At 37.9% G+C, this 19,356-nt stretch overlaps 1 protein-coding gene across 2 annotated transcripts; it reads right to left on the reverse strand.

Annotated features, from left to right (window-relative positions):
* Positions 1 to 6: 6 nt before the first annotated feature.
* LOC136250436 (uncharacterized) lies at positions 7 to 13,749 on the reverse strand. Of its 2 annotated transcripts, none has more exons than XM_066042642.1 (7): positions 13,377 to 13,749; positions 8,720 to 8,962; positions 7,804 to 7,847; positions 2,052 to 2,107; positions 1,918 to 2,003; positions 487 to 607; positions 7 to 309 (listed from the first exon to the last, which is right to left on the reverse strand). In XM_066042642.1, the coding sequence occupies exons 1-7, from the start codon at positions 13,402 to 13,404 to the stop codon at positions 168 to 170; spliced, it is 720 nt and encodes a 239-aa protein (XP_065898714.1). In that variant the 5' UTR covers positions 13,405 to 13,749; the 3' UTR covers positions 7 to 167. The 2 variants fall into 2 exon arrangements, with proteins under 2 accessions (XP_065898714.1, XP_065898713.1); XM_066042641.1 differs by having other exon boundaries at positions 2,052 to 2,110.
* Between the last annotated feature and the right edge of the window lie 5,607 nt (positions 13,750 to 19,356).

A 19,356-nucleotide genomic window follows, 5' to 3' on the forward strand; every position in this document is an offset into this window, starting at 1 on the left:
AATCAGTACTGTTAGTAGGTCTAAATTAATTGCTGTGCATTGAATACAGAATCGTGCAGTCACACAAATATGCATTATGTATAAGGGGTACAAAACCATTACTGGTTAACTACTGTTATGAATCATGGTGTGACTACGAAAGAACTATCCACAATCTGTAACATGATTTAATAACTCTTCCGAGGTCTCTTCTGTGATCTAGTGAGGCCTTGGGATGCAGACTCGTTGCGTTCAATCCAGCAAAAGAAATCACACTTTGTTGTAGCACTCTTGCAACAAGCATAAAATAATCCATATGATCGTCTCACCCTTTCAATACACAATACAATTAAACAGATTACTGATAATGTTGTATAGAGGAAAACTTTGTGATTTGCTACAGATTTGCAAAGGTTCCCCCTCCGCCCGCATTATTTGTAGCACCTGAGATTAACATACTAAAGATTGAGCAAAGTTTCCCTCTATACAATAGTAGGATCAACATACCTCACAGCTATCTTCGGTTTCTTGCAATTGCACCAGATTAATGGCTCCTCTGAGTCTTCCCATTGAAAAAAGTTTTTACGGTATTTACAGTCTAGATCAGAACATTTATAAAACCGCTTCCCTAAGTGGTAAAATATTATGTAACACATCAATCATGAGTACAGAGTGTGTACCCTAGTTATTCCCAAACCCAAGATGACAAGGGCAAGTCTACTATTAGTGGAAGAGTTTGGCATATCAATTCTAACTTAAGGAAACAGTTTCTCATATTTGAGGAAAAGGATTGTGTGACACAGATCAGTTATTGGAATACCCATAATTATATTGGCTGTACTTTTTGTATGTCGGTAATGGATCGGCACTGTGATGAAAAAACTAACAGATACAAATGTAATATTATGTATCATACAGTACAGTATATTGGGATCATGAAGATTTGGGTTTTTCTGGCCAACCCAAAAATCAGCTTCACAATACCATCCTGGCGCCTTGGCAGTATTGGTTAGGTACGACTCTAAATGTTTTAAATAGATTGCTACAAAATTTTTAATTTTTTGTAATTTTCTGATGCCTTCAGACAAGTGTAACTTGATAACGGTTAAGAACTTGATTTTTTCACTGTTCAACATTACTTCAGCCTGACAGGTACCTTTTGGCATACCGCATGCATGCATCATGGACTTACCTTTGTCCTCCTTTGTGACTTACTTCTTTCTTTTTGCTGACAGCTCAAAGTGTCAATTTGCGATAGTTCGATGGCTTCCCTATGTTTGTAAACGGGAATTGTCTGTATTTTCCGTAGTGACTGGATTGATTGCAGAGGCATTCTTCGTTTGTAATGCTGTGAAACAAGCTGAACATACCTGAAAGCGAAGCATAATGGCCACTTCACTTTCATCGAATCAGTAATTGTAGTTGGGGTGCGCGTTCAGTCAATCTCTTTTCCTTAGTTCCATCCTTTCTTTTGATGTGGTACATGTTGGTTCACCAGTCATAATAATGTTACAAAATAAACAAGGAAAATTTTAAGTTCAATTAGGGATCAGAAAAAAAAAAGTAGTGGGTTGCCTACTGTTCACCTGCAGATATACTAGCGAACATTTAATAATTTAGTCATGATCAAATTAGGGGTTAAATGTCCTATATCTGCAAGTGTAGGCGACCTCCCTTGTTTCCATACTTTTTTCTTTCTATGATCCCTTAAAATTCTTACAAGGCATGCTCATGTGCCTTAAATGATGTTAACAAACACATTGAGTTGCTTGCAATGCTGCTAAATGTACTGTAATTATCTATTGATGTAGTAAACTTCTGATATTTTACCACCAAACTTTGCACACAGTTCAGCACAACTGGCTGATAGCAGACCATGAAGAAGCAAGCACACAATAGCAATCACTTTCACGATGATGTATGTAAGCAATAACTTACCATGGTTTCTTACATCTTTGGGCTTTTCTGCAATAAGTAAGGACGTATCTCCACCACAAATACATTTTACAGAGTTGTCTTCACCACTGTAACATATAATAGTGAATGCAGAATGTTATACAGATATTGCTCACTTGTCACTACTTGTCCTCTTTGTACCGGACAACTGAGGCGATGAAGATGGCGTTGACTGCTATCAAGAAAACATACCAATTAGTATGCACATATCAAGGAATCTCCCCAATAATGAATGGCGTCTGCTGAAATACTGCCTCTAAAAATCACCCTAGAAACTAGGGCTGTGCGATAATAGCGATAATACGATTATCGCGATAGGATGAAGGGTTATCGAGATAGCGATATTATATTCCTTGTAATCGATTATTATACGATAATTAATTATGATGCAATTGCTTACGTAATCATGTATCTCGTGATTCACCTCGTGTTGTTTTGTTTTATCTGCGTTAGTGAAATGAGCACTTATAGTAGTGCGAGTAGTGATTCTAGCAGTGACTCAAGCAGTGAGTGTCGCGACAGTCCTCGTGAACTGTTAAAGCTTGAAAAAGCAAAGAGTCCTGTTTGGGAATACTTTGACTTCCCAGCGGAAAATGGGCAGTACTTGGAGAAAGATAAAAAGAAGCGGACTGAAGTCTACTGTAGGCTCTGCCCAAAGAAGATGAACTATCTTGCAAACACCACCAATATGATCTCTCATTTGGAATACAACCACCACTCGGAATATTTGAAAGTAAAAGCCAAAACGGCAACTGGTCAAAAGTGTAGTGCCGTGTCTGCCAACCCGCAACCACCCATTAGTGAAGCTTTCCGTCAGTTAGAGCCACTCTCAACAAACTCAAAAAGGTGGAAAACTCTTAACCAATCAGTAAGCCATTGTATAGCGAAGGATATGTTGCCCATTAACATAGTCAACAATGTGGGATTTCGGGCTATGTTGCGTACTTTTGAGCCAAGATACGTGGTTCCTGATAGGAAGACCTTCTCACAGAATTACATTCCAGAAATTTATCAGAGTGAGAAAGCAAGAATTGCTGCTGCTATGGCACGTGGTCTAAAGAATTTTTCACTTACCACAGATGGTTGGACCTCCCGTGCTAACCATAGTTATATTACACATACTGTGCATTATATTGATGAATTATGGAATCTACAAGCTCACCTTTTGGACACTGCTGAAATGCCATTGGAACACACAGGTGTCAATTTAGCTGATGAGTTAAAGGATAGCCTTGCAAGGTGGGATCTTAAAGATGATGACCTTGTGTCTATAACCACTGATAATGCACGAAACATTGTTTGTGCAACTGAAATACTATCATGGCCTCGTTTTGGTTGTCTAGCCCACACTCTTCAAATTGGAGTTAAGAAAGCTATGGAAATTCCACCAATATCAAGAGCTCTTGCTCGTGCCCGCCGTGTAGTGACCCATTTTCATCACTCTTCTAAGTCTTCATATATATTAAAGCAGAAGCAAACAGACTTGCATGTTGAGGAACTAAGTTTGGTTCAAGATGTCACTACACGGTGGAACTCATCGTATTACATGCTGAAACGTTTGCTTCAACAACGTCAGCCACTGTGTGCTACCTTAATTGAAATTTTTAAAAAACAGATTTTATGCCTAGTAATGCTGAGATTTCAACAATGGAAACATTTTTGGAAGTTTTACAACCCATTGTGGAAATCACTGGGACACTGGGTGGTGAAAAACTAGTAACCATTTCAGCCGTAAGACCACTATTATACAAGCTTTTGTCAATACATTTGGTTGAAAATTCTTCAGATTCCTCACTGGCTAAAACAATGAAAAAGATTGTGATGGGTGATCTCAAAGATCGTTACGATGATGTCATGAGCTAATTAACAAGGTATGCTTCCTTGACCCTAGATTTAAAGTCCTTGCTTTCATGACTGACAGTGACAAGAGCTTTACAATTACTTCTGTGGAAGAAGAAGCACAAGAGTTGAATGATGATGATAGCAACAGCCTTGATACTAGTACAAGCACTATTAATCTGACTGATGATGACGATGCTCCTCCACCATCTAAAAAGGCCAAGAAAGGCTTGATGTCTTTGTTGGATGATGTTGTTAATTCCAAATCTCAAGATGAAGGTGCTCCACTATCAGACAGTGAAAGAATCAAAGCTGAAGTAGAAAGGGAAATGAACAATTACATTGCCATTGAAGTTGATCCTAGTACAGTGGGTAATCCTCTAGTATGGTGGAAAGACAATCAGGAACACTATCCACGGTTAGCACGGTTAGCTAGGAAATTTTTTTGTATTCCAGCAACCTCAGTGCCATCAGAGCGTGCATTTAGTGTGGCTGGACATGTAGTAAATGAAAAAAGAGCCTGTCTACTACCGGAGAATGTTAACATGTTGGTCTTCCTTGGTGCAAACCTAGAAGTTAAGGTTACGGGATAGTGAGCGACTGTCAAACAAAAATTTTATTACGTAATCAAGGCGGGCTTGGTGTTGTTGTGTTTTGTATCAGCTGGTAACAGGCTTAAATTGTTGGGAGAATAATAGCGTGCTGACTGGACAGTTACAAGGTACAAGAAAACACACGTAACAGTACAAGATAACATAGATACAACACACTTAGCAACTGGCACACCTGTAAGCGCATGCGTAGTTTTGCTGACTAATGGCGATATTTTCCTGAACCAAAAATCAGGACTGTCAAACTAGTTGTTAACATTTTGTATAAACAAACTACTAGTCTGGCTTCTTGTCTAGGTCCTGACGGAGCCATTTGTTAGAAATAATGTTTCTAGTGCTTGTGATATCAATTTAAAAATTAATTTTGTGACCACAGTGTCTTGCTTTAGGCCATATTGTAGTCATATTTCAGCAACTATACACATTATTCACAAATCCTCTTGTCAGTCCCTCACAAGTGATGTTCTTCAAACCTTAGAATTGTTAGTAAGTTCTCATGGTTCTTCATTGGTCTGATTTTTGGTTCACAGTTTTCACTGTTTGGCATGGGGACAACTCATGTTTCCATAACAACATTTGAATTCCATGTCGATTTATGAGAAGTTAAGAATGCATAAATATTTGATAACAATGCATTAAGAAAAATCAAACCCCTAATCATGAAAAATGATCGATAGTGTACATGTGGGGTTTACAGTATCCCGTAACCTTAACAAGAAGAAAAGATAAATTTAAAAGTAACAGTATGACTAACGGTATAACAATATTGTTTATTGTGAGATTAAATCTTTTGTTTTAACAACCATCACTTACTTGAAAGTTCTTTAGTGTTCAGTGTTATATTGTATGATCATTATCGAGATAATATCGTTTATCGAGATAAATAGGCTTTTATTATCGGAATTTATCGAGATATAGGTTCTTTCATTATCGCACAGGCCTACTAGAAACATCTTAAGCGGGAAAAAGTACCTTAACGAAATAATCTTAATGTATCTTTATCAAACAGTACAGTAGTAAACAGTACGGTAGTACTGTTTAAGTAGGGTTTGCATCAAAAGTGATGCGCGCCGCCAAAAACACCACCTTTAAAAACCACCTTAGAAACTTCTTATGCGACGAAAATCACCTTTACAGAGTCCATCTAACATCAAATGTAGCGTTAAAAACAAGAAAACGCTTACTGGAGGCCGGATATAAAATTTTTTTTTAAATCACCAAAACTTGAAATTTCGTCTCGCTCACTCACTGCCTGACCACAATCGCAAGCCTAGAGCCCAAACGAAGCAGCGCACGGTCACCATTTTATGCCACAACAAACTCACTGGTGGGATGTGCCTTTTGGGGTTCCGACGAGTGTGCACTCTGCACACCTTGTCTTTTCTTTTATCTTCAATCAGGCTGCTTATCTTCTGCATCCAACGAAACCATATCGAGGCGTTGATTTTCCATATCAACACTTTCTTTAAGCAGCATAATAGACGCCACAAAATTATTTAAGGCGCTTAGGCGCTTAGACTACACTACTGCATGCCGGGAGGTACCAGTACTCCACGATAGGTAACAAGATCACACCCATTCTTTATTCTACTATTATTAATCTATCGATCAAGACCATGATGACCACCCCTTTTACGCTAGTTGTATTTGTAACCACACACCTTCAAGTTGATAGGCTGATTCGAGATACTCTTAGTCTAATAATCGATCTAAACCACAATGACCACACCCCTATTTTGGGCAAGCACACATTTTTGCAGACTGACTCGAGATACTCTAATACAGCAGTCACCCTGATAAAACAGTCACATATTTATAGCTAGCTGTATGTTTTAACAAAAAAACTAAACAAACTAGTATATTAAAAATTTATAAATTTAAAAATGAAGTAGGGTTCCAAGCAATAAAAAGTAGTGAAACAAGAGATGAAGCAATGGTAGCTATTACAGCATAGCTCAGTGTTAAATCCCTACTTTGGCATGGTAGCTATAACAATTATTTTGTATTCAATGCCAAAGTAGGGATTTAACACTGAGCTATGCTGTAATAGCTACCATTGCTTCATCTCTTGTTTCACTACTTTTTATCACTTGGATCCCTACTTCATTTTTAAATTTTATAATGTACCATATTAAATCTAAACAAAATCCCAATATTAAATTACCAAAACCCAGTTTTTTGGCCTTCCTGCCTGACCACAGTCGCAAGGGTAAGGGATAAATCAAGAGTATATAATAGAAACCAAGAATGTCAGATGGTGTATTAGCCCGTGATTAATAATTGCATAAAGTAACACAGATATTTCAGTAATTACGCTGAAATGCATACATGGCAACAGGTCTTTGTTCACCAGTTTTCCGTGTTATTCAACCAAGTATTCAACAATTATTGTACAAAGAAAGTGTAGTAAGGACTCAAGATAACTCCAGCTCGCTAAAACAATGGTTGCACAAATGAGCATGTTGCCACGCCTTCAGATCCGCTCAGCAGTGCCAGAACTTTAACATTAGCCAATTCCTTTTAACGCTATCATGTTTTCACTTGGTTTAGTGGCCGAATTGGGCTAAACACAGCAACCTTTAATGGCAATGAAAACGAAATATCCGTGTTACTTTATGCAATCATTAATCACGGGGTAATACACCCATTCGATATTCTTGGTTTCTGTTATATACTCTTGGCTAAATGATGCATCATTCAGCCACCATTTTTTGCCACAATACTTCAACTTGTGTGTGGCGTGTGTAGTTCTGATGAGTGTTTTCACTTTTCACCTTTCCTTTAGTCTTTTGTAGTCTTCTTCATGAAAGGAAACCATATTGAGGTGTTAATTTTCTGTATAAACATCTTCTGTATTAGACCCACAAAAACAGCCTTATGCAGGCATTACTGGTAGACAGGTGGTAACATTATACCTGTATTATAGGACCTTTTACAAACTAGCAGAACCAATAACAATTGAGCAGCACACCCCTTTATGACCAATAATGATCAAGGGAAACACCCCTTAATGATCTAGCTGTATAGATCATTAAATGCATGCCTCTTATTGGTAGTGCAGTGAAAAGGCAAGCTATGACCACGTCCCTTAAATATATAGTCCAGTTGGCTGACACTCAAGATACTCTAGAAAGTAGTCACTCTAATACAACAGCCATTTTTAATAAAGAAATTAATTTAAAAGTGAAGTACGTAGACAAAAACTAGTAAGACAAAATTATACGAATGATGTTAATACAATATAGCTCTGTGGGAAAATTAATCCCTACTTTAGCATTGACCAAAGTTATGACAAGCCAATGCAGGGATTTCCCACAGAACTATGTTGTTACACCATCGTTCATATAATTTTGGCTCACAAATTTTTATTGCATAGATCCCTACTTCATTTAATATACTATGTAAACTATGCACATACCTGTTGTGTAGGTTGCTTGGATTTCTGAGTGATCTTTTGCTTTTCTACAATCACAAAATATGGACCTTCACAGATATGATCGAGACATTGAATGTGAATCAAAATATCAATTATATAGTAGTGGTTGGAATTAGAATGTGACAAAAAAAAAACTATGCGTACATGGTAGGAGCAGCTGGGTGAAGTACTTGCCTTTCCTTTTATCTTCAATTACATGGTTGTCCTCTTCATGCCTGACCACAGTCGCAAGGCTAGAGGCTAAATGATGCATAATACATCCACCATTTTTTGCCACAATACTTCAACTTGCAGGTGGCATGTGTGGTTCTGATGAGTGTTTTCACCTTTCCTTTAATCTTTCTGTAGTCTTCTTCATGAAAGGAAACCATATCAAGGTGTTAGTTTTCTGTATCAATATCTTCAGTATTAGACCCACAAAAACAGCTGCTTAAGGGCTGTTTTAATGGAGGCATTAATTTTCCACACTGACACTTTTCTCAAAGGAGTTTTAGATGCCACAAAAACTATTTTAAACACTCAACCTACTGCATTGATGCTACCCTGACCATATCTCTTGCTTCACTACTTTTTATCTCAAGTGCTTCATTTTTATTAATAATTAATAATTTAATTCTTTAGTCAGCACCTGGGGGTGGTGATTAAATCTCTAAGAAAATATTTTGAGGCTGTCATAGTCAGTGAAATTCTTCACTGTTCCTAACACTGAAACACACGAAGCCAATAGCACATGTACATTTGCAAGCCAAGTGACGAGCACTTCAATTCAAGCAACAATTTAACACGATGGACAGACAGCTACTTGTGCATTTATTTGTATGACCATGCTAGAATGGGCACTCCACATTACAATCACACAAACGTATGACTACTATACTGTATCATCACTGGTACTTACTTGTTGGTTTACTAAGTGACTCAATCACATCATTCAACTTCTCCCAACCGGCACTAGTGTCTGTATCAAGCCATCTACTAATGACAGCATTACAACATTCAGCAGTCTTGTTATAACAATCTTGAAATTCTTCTTTTATCATATCTAACTGTTCAGTTGACTGACCCAGCATTTTCCCAATTTTTTTCCACTTTGTTCCATGTTTTGGGACAATGTATTTATACGCAGCTTTCAGTATAAGTGCTGAAATCAAATAGAATGGTAAATAGTAGTATACCTAAATAAATTATCTACAACTGAATTGACCTAAGTAGAAACTTCCAATCAAAAATATATTCTTATTACCATGCCTGCTCAGAAGACTTGGAATGGAAGCTAGGGTCACAGGCAATTTTAAGGCCCCCCTCCCTGCTGAAAAATAAGTTTTTTGAAAAATCTTGGGGAAAAGTTGCAGTATAGATTGGCATAGCATTTTTCATGTTTTTAGCATGATTTTAGGCTGTTTTCAAGCCTTCAATTTGCAAAAATTCTGTAGCTTCTGGGGGTTGCACCCCCGAGCCCCTTGAAAATTTACTTTATATTACAGTCATACAATAATAACCATGCTATGCCCTACTTGCCCCCCCCCCCCCCCCCCCCCCGTAGGTTAGGTCTAGAATTGCCAAGCCATTTAAATATTACTACATACCTTATTCTATATATGTATTGTATTTTTAGCAGCAGAGTATAGGTTTCTGCTTGAACAATAAACTCAACAGAGTCTGTAGTCATCCATCATCACTTCGAGATCATTCTGACATAATAGTACAAGCCTAAATTTTATGGTACAGAGTATTTGCTAAAATTGGTAAACAGGCCCATAGGCAGGGGGGGGGGCTCTGAAGAACCTTCTCTTGAAAAAAGTCCACAATTTCAAAGGTCCAAAATTTTAGTAACAAAGGTCTAAAATTTTGTGTTAGTTATAGTGACTGAAATCACCAAATTCAACCTTTGTAGTAGTATCAACTTTATTAGGAGGGATGCCCCCAGCTTGGGTGTGCCTGGTCCCTGCATCACACCATATAAAAAAGGCCCACCTTTTCATCTATTAGTAAAAGTCTGGCTATGCCCCTGATACAACCCATGTAGATTATTCTCAATGTCTGGTGCACAATGAAGGAAGAGTACAACTTCCTGAGTATAAAAATGTTTGCCAAAGGAAATGTGAGATAGTCCAGTGCCTAGCTGAGCAAGCAATGATTGAAAAATAACAGAATCTATCACAAGATTAACCAGGGGCGCACGGGAAGCAAGTACACCTTCCCCTCTCCCACTTAACCCTACGATACACATTAGAGCTATTCACACACTAGATATTGGCTTACTGATATTCAACCAAAGCAACTCAGTGGTACGTATTTGTTCAACATCAAGATACTCTAATAGAACAGTTGTCACTTGCTACATAAAACTTTCCTATATATTTTAATGGCACGTGTATGGTGCTGCAAATAACACAAGCAGGCTTGGGGTCAAGTACATATCAAAATACTTAAGTACAAGTACAAGTACTTTGAAACCTTCACAAGTACAAGTACAAGTACAGCATCTTATCTACAAGAAGTACTTAAGTACAATATAAAAAGTACTTAAGTACAAGTATAAGTACATTTGACAGTTGAAGCTATGTTGTATATATGTACTGTACTATTATGTAGTAAAACCTTCATTGTGATGTGTGCGCACGATTGCATCTGATAAACATTAACTGTTCAAATCTTTTATCAGTAAGCCGACATCTCCCTGGAGTAAACACCTTGCCAGCAATGCTAAATAATGTCTCTACAGGAGCTGAGGGTGATGGTACTCCAAGAACATTTTTGGCTAGCATTGCTAAAAATGGATACTTCTTCTGATTTTCTCTCTAATACTTCTGGAACTTCATCATAATGCTTAAGTACAGCAGGAGTCTTCTGTTTCTTTACTTTCAGCTACAATTTCTGCCATAGCTCGTTAAAAACCAAACCACTCTGACTGCTAAGAGACTGAGGCTGAACATTTATAGGGATGCAAACTGCTTTGTCAGTTTCACAAAATGCAAAGATGGCAATATACACCTTCTCTACACTAATTAAGCTGCTACCAAGAGCTCATAATATTATAATATTACAAACTCCTGCTGCTACATTTTATATGTTGAAAGCCTGCATGTGTCAAGTCATGAGCCTACTTTAAAGTACTTCACAGTACTTTAATGTACTTATAAGTACTTTAAGTACTTCAAGTACTAACAAGTACATCACTTTGAACTTAAGTACAAGTACAAGTACAATGGCTAAGAAACAAAAGTACTGAAGTACAAGTACAAGTACTCAAGAATGTGTACTTAAGTACAAGTACCAATGTACTTGACCCCAAGCCTGAACACAAGTGTTCATACCATGCAATGGCTGTCCTTTCTATGCTATAGCTAGCTATACAACAAATATACTAAACTCTTCAATATACAATATTCTCCACCAACTGACTGTTACTTACTTGTGCCTTTGCACATACTGCATTATGGACTTACCTTTGTGTCCCATTTCTTTTCACTGACAGCACAAGGTGTCACAAAACAAAATTTTCCCATGCTTTTTGCACCACACCACCACAAGTTGACATTTGTTAACAGATTGGTTGTAAGCTAACTTCACATATCTTTCTTGCGCATGGTTGTGTAATGAAGTTGAAAATTATTTGAATTGGCTACACTGTACTGTTTTGTATAATTATAGCCTTGTAGATCTGGAACCATTGTTTTCTTTGATGTGGTGTTATAGAAGTAGAAATTCACTAATGTTACAAATATAGGAAAAAATTTCCTTACATTGTTTATATGGTTGAGTGCAGCTGATCATCACAAAATATACTAAGGTGTGTGATGCTTGTTAATAAGTCTAAGAAGTTAAGGCTTTACCAATCAACATTCCCACACTCACATGTACACACACAAAAGGTCCTAATGTCTGTATAGAAGCCAACTCTACATTACCTGCTTGCTAGCTTCATCAAAACCCTTTTGTCTTGTCTTTTTGAAGAAACCATTCAGTTTCATTAAGAATGGGTAAGCAACTAGTAGTGGTATATGGCTTCTCATTTAATTTAGCTTATTTTTTTAACTGGTCACACCAGTCCAGCATGCTTCTAGTCCCAGGGTCTGGTTGATATGACATCACATAATTACGAAGTATGAACTCAATCTTTCTTGATGATGGAGTATGCACTGCTTAGGATCCATGATGCATGATATTTGGTAAAGAAGTGTTGGTAGTGAAGATAGCGGTAAGGAACAAAGTGAATTGTAGTCACACTAAATGGACAAATTCCTCGGACGTATACATCACTGCTAAGACCACATTTTATAACAATGACTGAAACAATTATTACAAATATTTCATTATTACAAATATCAGCCAGCAACTTATTTATGTGGCTATCACTGTTACAACCAATCCAGGCTACCCCATGCTAGTCTGAGTAGTCTCGTGCCCAGACTACTGTTTTCTCTTTTGTATTTGGTTGGGGGAAAATAGGGAAAATATTTTTTCTCCCGACCAAATACAAAAGGGAAAATAACGGTCTGGGCACAAGACTAACCCCATGCAAGTCTAGCACTGTAAGGATCTGTCACCCCAGAGTAGGGGCTTTGCAAAAAAAGGGAAAAAAAACTAATTAGGATTCATGAGGAAAATGGCATACTTGTCCCCAGGGGTAGGGTATAGCTTAGTATCTATGCTTTTACGCCTCTTCATGAAGGGTGTTGGACATGATATCTATGCAGAAACGACAAGTCCGCCAATATTATCTGATTGACATATTGTGAGGCTTATTGGGATAAGGACGATAGATTTATCTAGATTAGTCAAATATGATGTAGACAACACCAGTCTCCTCCCACACTAGAACATACTGCAAGGCCAACAATTGTAAATTGCTTGTTTTCCATTCTAGTCAGACAAAAAATACCATGCAGGCAGGCAGTTATTATTTATTAATATCAAGGATATTGAAGAGAGCCCATTAACTTCTAATTGCCTTTTCTCTCAGATTTAGCAGAGATGTAAGTGATTTCACTGAGGTTCATCAAGATTCCAATCTCATAGAAGGTTAGATTCGAAGTGTTGCAGACCCCTCATTTTCTCTGAGCATGCAGCCACCAAATCTTGAAGGCTTTTATAGAGTTTGCTGTATGCTTGTGGTCACACACTAATTTAGCCATCAACTGCAACAGTACAAATTTTCTATATGTTCCACACACATTAATAACTTTTTTTTTTTTTTCACAGATTGTCAGATGAGTGGGACTCCTGTTCATTGATGTATCTCGTTCATCAATGGCAATTTGAAGAGATCCGCTGCTTGTAATCTGGCCTGAGGTTGGAATGGATTCAAACCACATAGTTATCCATGCTTTTTGACACTAAACAAACTCACCACCTTTCCAATAATACACCATGTGCCCACAGTAGTACTTATAAACAAATTTAGGTTACGTGACTCAAATGCATTAATAAATACTTGCATGCTAAAATTACCATGCGGGCGCCGGGGTGACAGGAAACAAGGTGCCAGTTTAGTAAAAACAAACATATTTTGTGTTCACCCCACATTAATAACGAAGTAACTAATAACCTACCATTATCCTGGTTGCTAGTATGAGACATTTTAAGCTGGGATTCAGGATGGACGTCCTGTGCTGCGAGTGACTCTGAACTGGTTACGGGAGGTTTAAGTTCTCTATCCGTTGCTCGACATAAAATGCCTGCACTTGTAACACCACAGATAATATCTGTTTGCTCCACTATGTAGTCAACCACTCAACTGAACTTTTGGATCTCAAATGTTTCGCGCTGTTCTAATCTGCGCATGCGTTGTAGACACCACGAAGTTGATCATGAGAATTCAAGAGGTAACTCTTTTCGATGAACTTCAACTGTAGAGAGATGAAAAGCCCCAGTGAGTGCTGCAATTTCCTAAGTGTGTAAACCGTAAACTGGACTGCACCAATGTATTAGGGTTGCACGAATTTCTTATTTTTCTGTGCTTACATTCATGCCTGTACAATACAAGTTGACTTTAACACTATGAACTGCTTGGTGTACAATGCCATGGTAGGCATTCCAGCCCAACTGATAAATTTTGGAAAAATTGATACCTGCCCTTCGTGCAGGGTGATCAGTATAATGTGGTCCTGTTTGGTTGCATACGTCTGAGGATTTACCTGCCTTTGTTCTGTACACTTCTGCATCTTTTAATAATGATGGTTCCACTTCCTCCCCTTATGCCTGCCCTTCATGCAGGTGCTGATTACTGTGTATTTGTTATACATTGTGTGTGTGTGTGTGTGTCATAAGCAATGTGGTGTCCATGTCTGTAGTCCATCCACATAGCTCACCAATTGTACTACTAATTGATGCTATACATAATCTTTGACATGACATTGACACACACACATACATGTTGTAAAAACTCTAAAGTAAACAGCAAGTGTACATATGTGACATATGGAATTGGTTTGTGTGTCCAATGATTGATCAGTTGAATAGCTACACAGTGAAGTTGAATTAAAGTTGCCAGCTTCGGGGCATTAAAGCTAGACTAAAGGTGGGCCTGCAAATACCTGTAGTTTACCAGTGTTATCCATCTGCTGTGCCTAAGTGCAAACTATAAATTCCATCCTACTCACTTGGAAGTTTGCTACATACAGTAACTCCAGGTTCACGGCTCACTCATAGCCTCGACCACTCCCGTTTGTCATTGGCACTCAAAGCTCAGCTGTATTCCTATCCCAGGCCTGCACTGTTCATACTCTTCTCCAGAGTTCATATTCCAGGAGTCGAGGCCAAAGATATCCTCTTCAGTCACAAGTTTGTGTTTGTGGTGAGCAAATATGTTTCATCTACTGCAGACTTGTCAATACAATGGTGGCTACCCATAGGCAAGTGGCTATCTCAAGTAAGTAAAAAAATCAAGTTAACAACTGATACAGGTAAACAACTGAAGTGGAGGTGTCACAATGATGCAACAATACCTAAGGAGTTGCTGTTTCAATTGTTGCACAACCTTCAGTAAATTGTTGTGTAGCTGAAAATTGCTAACCCAAGCAAAGAACTGTGCACCTTAAAGTAAGCACCAGTGAATGCCTTCCATCTGACAATACATTTTTTTTTAAGTTTCAAGATACTCTGCATACATTATAAGCCTTGTAAAGATTACAAAACTTATAATGTGCACAATAAAACTAAGATTTCCCATGATGATCAGTGTGTGGACAAACCCTATAGTGGTATTCATTTCCATTGGAGCTCGGATGATGGAGCAATCCCAACTTAAACATGCATTTTTATTTTGTGCCAGCGCTTGGGGAATATATGGAGAATTTTTTTAATTTACAAAATCTCAGATACTGGAATGCCTAGCCATGGGCTTCAAAGGCCATGGGTAGCTAGTCAGTGAACGGAGTGGATTATAATAGTTGGCCATCGGACATTTACCGACCAATTAGCTCAAAGACTGCCCAATTTCCTACTGAACCGGTCAAGGATGGCCGACCATTTTCTGCTAGAAAAGATCAATATACTCTAATAGAACAGTCAGCGACTCTAATAGAGCAGTCAAAGGGTTTCTAAAAAGGTGTACCTAAAAAAGCAAAAAAAAAAACATTGTCTAGTTTGGGGAATTAAACCTGCAACTTTTAGTGAAGTCCAACCTGCACCATTCTACCACACATTCACACACTGTTTAATTGGCTTTATAAAGGGGTTTTAAGTGCACTGCAATATATTTGATATAGATACATGTCACAAAACATCACATTAGATAATTCAAATCATCACCATGTTATTATTACAGATTTCTTATGTATGTGGCTTCACAATGATGCAGTGCATGGCTGCTGAAGGAGTTTTGGGTGTCAAAATACTCACATCCAAGCTTTGAAAATCCAAAAAAATTTCAGGGGCAAGCTCCAGCTTGGCATGCTTACGCATGCTGCTGAACATTGCCATACAATGTCAGATCATGTCAGATCAACTATGACTTTGATCTGACATAATGTCAGATCAATGAAGACTAGTTATAATCCTCTCTGTCAGTGAAGGCCTGAGGGTTTATACACAACCCACCAGGCTACCTCGGTTGAAAACACTGGTTGGTAATCATGTTGGAACATGAGTATGGTGACAGTCTACTGATTTCACATTTGTTGAAAGGCCAAACCCTGGAGATAGTCTCATGCCAGGCTTTTGTGTGTGTGTGAGGACAAGAAAAAAGGATCTGGTTAATCTCCAATCAAATTTTTATGCAGCTGGATCTACAACTTCTCATTGTTGAGGTCTTCACTATTCATCACCACTAATCAACAATCCCCCAAAATTGTAGATTTGGCTGCACAAAAATTCCACCTGACCCTTTACTCTCTGCTCTTTGCAAAAGAAGCAGTTTGGGCATGAGACTATCCCAGAGATCCCCGTTTTAAATATAATATAGTACTATCTCACACAGTACAGTAGTACTGTATCCACATAAAACAGCCAAGCTGTGAAAAAAAATGGTGCGGCATTCAAACGTTTTGTATATTAGGAATTGCAGAGGCTTGCACCTTCTCACAAAAAAATATTAAGAAACCAGCATCACAATACCTTTGTGGTACCTTGGCAGGACCAAGCCCAAAAATGTACAGCCTGAAATACTTCCAATAGGTTGCTACAAAAAATTTTAATAATTATTTAGTGGAATATTAACACATTTCAACAAACAAACGTTGCATGCACCAACCTGCTGGGATAGTACCGGCTTTGAAGTTATAACATTAAGTCATTGATCTAAGAAATTATAACATAAAGTTGAGAAGCAGTCATTGATCTAAATTTAATTCAACAGCATGCATATATATGTATATAATTATACAAACATTCATACAACTAGCAGTAACTGACAGTATTATAGTTGACTTATTAATTTTTAGTGGAATTTTCTACCGACTGACTGCCTGACTGATGCCTTCAGACAAGCGTAACTTGATAACGGCTTGATTTTTCACGGTTTGATGTCACTTCAGCCCAACAGGTTCTATCATAGTACACACAATGCATGCTTCATGGACTTACACCTGTGTCCTCCTTTGTGTCCTATTTATCTTTGCTGTCAGTGCAAGGTGTTAATTTGCAATAGTGCTGGCCGCGTGATGGCTTCTCTACATCTGGAATCAACTAAGTTTTTCATTGTCACTGGATTGATTACAGAGGTCTTCTCGTAGAGTTTTTCATTTGTAACATAGTGTAACAGGCTGAAACAAAGCATAATGGCCACTTCACCATTCCAGTAGTAGGTGTTCAGAGGAAAACAATAAGCATGGCACCATTCTTGGGTCACCAGTCATAATAAGTAAACAAGTACAAAGCAAAATTAGAGATCAAAGAAATAAAAGTAGTGAAACAAGGGAGGTCTCCCTGATCGTAATGTACACCATTGCCTCTCATAACTCGTCATGCTGTTATATGACTCTGCTGGTGGTGGTAAGATCTGTGAGCTTAAGCAATAGTTAGGTGAGACTTGTTGCTGTTTCTGGGTACTATGGGTAATTACTTTCCTAAAGCTGCCTAGAATTCTGAGGCTGCTGCAAGAGCGATATTTGGGAATTGCAATATATGACTGGCCACTGTTACTGGGGAGGTGTAATTGGTTCTGTCCTCTATGACCAATCTTATCTTGAACAGAAAGTGGATGAATGGCTTGGTGACCTTAAGAATCTAAGCTTGATTGTTCAATCACAACCAAATGCATGTTATGCTGCTTATATATTTACTGTCATGGTCTGTCTACTCGTTGGAACTATTTTTCTGTATTTTCTCTTGTTCTCCAACTCATTTCCAACCACTTGCACATTTCATTAACTCAGTTTTTCTATCTAGTTTGTTACAACATGCAGTGCCCGGCACTCTCAGGCTATTTTCTTTGCCTGCTCAGTTTATTTGATCCTACTGTTGATTACACTTTGGAGATCAATTCTTGTCTTGTGTCTCAAAGTCACTCACTTGGTGATTGTCTCACTTACACTTGAGATTATACACTCAGGAAATCCAACAACTTGCCATTTTTCTTCTTCCCCACCCCACTACCCATTTATCAGTGCAGCTGGCTGCTGAGAAGAGGACTTCCATTTGGCTTACCTGTCTGTCAAATTTTTTTCTTGACACAAAATATCTGTTGATAACATCTGCTTCTCCCACCTTGTGTTTTCAGACATTCTTTCACAGTTAAACTTGCCTTATCCTGTCCAGTTTTTCATCTTAATGACACAATGAATTTCATGGCTTGATAGCTAGCATGTTTGCAATAATGTTGAAGTCATCTGCAGCCAGGATAGATTTTTTTTTAGCAAATTAAGGCATTTTGTTTCTGTTACTTAGGTTGATGATAAAAAAAAAATTTTTAAAGAAATTCTGTTTTCTAAGTAGTCCTTTCTTAAGAAGGTGGGACAGGAATCAAACCAAGAATCAAACAACCATCACAGCTATATTGTTATTGTATACCAAGCTTTGGACATGCACACACAGCCACCGATGGGAGAATAAAAATACCTCAAGAGTGTGCTTAGCTATGGAAAACAAAACCACAATGTATAAAACAAGCAATGAATGTTATCTGTAAAAATCATACACAACACACACTGCCTTGGTTACTTGCAAAGCCAATAGGGTCTTAAAGAAAAATGTTGAAATGTTTAGTTGAGAGGTCACAACCATGCAGCATGCAAAGTTTGTAACGGAACTCTTTCTCAAGAAGAATAAACACTGGCCTACCCACCCCTCCATTCACCCAAAAAGAGGAATGCTTACTGGTGTCTTTTTAGGATCAGCTGCATCAGATAATCTCTTGCCCTATGAATATCCTTAATAGTCCGGTAGATATAACTGAAAAAGGGGGTGAACCTGGAAAAAATTTGAAGAAAGCTGATATTGGTATTGTTAGAAAGCAAATGTTTCATAGAATAACATATCCAAAATTCTCTAAAATCCACCTTGGGGAAAATTTTTTATGGCCAATTTAGTATTGAGGCATATGTGACTGCATGGATTCAGGAAAGTGGATCTCCAATTATACCAACTTTGACAACTCATAACTTCAGATTGGAAAATGGTATTGACTTGAAATTTGATCAGTAGTGAGCACCAGCATCACTTATTAGGTGGAGAAAGTTTCAGATTGATATTCAACTTGAACACTAAGTTGTGGTTTCTCAATCGGATGCATTTGCAAACCCATTTTTGCAAATCTGGTCATTTGTGACCGACAAAAATGTGTTATCCTTAAATTATTTTTTCATAAGAAACAGTTTCCTTAGCACTTCTGCAACTCTCTCTCCTCCACATTTTGCACCACAGTAATAATCCATGTTTGCAACAAGAGCACAATATTGCTACCACATGGATTTGCAGTGGAAAGTTGGAATTTATATTGTACAAAATTAATTATATGATCTATGGGACTGGTCCCATGTCTATCATCATCGGTTGCAGCCTTAATCCTTCTAGTTTCCAGCCCCATATTAAATTCCCTCCAATGAATAACTTCTTGCATCAGCTAAAACCATTGATCCTGAAAACTCCATCCAA

This window comes from Dysidea avara, chromosome 3 (assembly GCF_963678975.1).
Source record: "Dysidea avara chromosome 3, odDysAvar1.4, whole genome shotgun sequence".
In the NCBI taxonomy this organism is placed as follows: domain Eukaryota; kingdom Metazoa; phylum Porifera; class Demospongiae; order Dictyoceratida; family Dysideidae; genus Dysidea; species Dysidea avara.

What these genes read in the sequence shown, in the direction of transcription:
- LOC136250436 (XM_066042641.1), bottom strand. Translation starts at nt 13,404, where the DNA reads ATGTCTCATACTAGCAACCAGGATAATG. An exon ending in CAAAGATGTAAGAAACCATG is followed by an intron (nt 608 to 1,917) that starts GTAAGTTATTGC and finishes TTTACCACTTAG; the next exon opens with GGAAGCGGTTTTATAAATGT. An exon ending in AAACCGAAGATAGCTGTGAG is followed by an intron (nt 310 to 486) that starts GTATGTTGATCC and finishes GTGTATTGAAAG; the next exon opens with GGTGAGACGATCATATGGAT.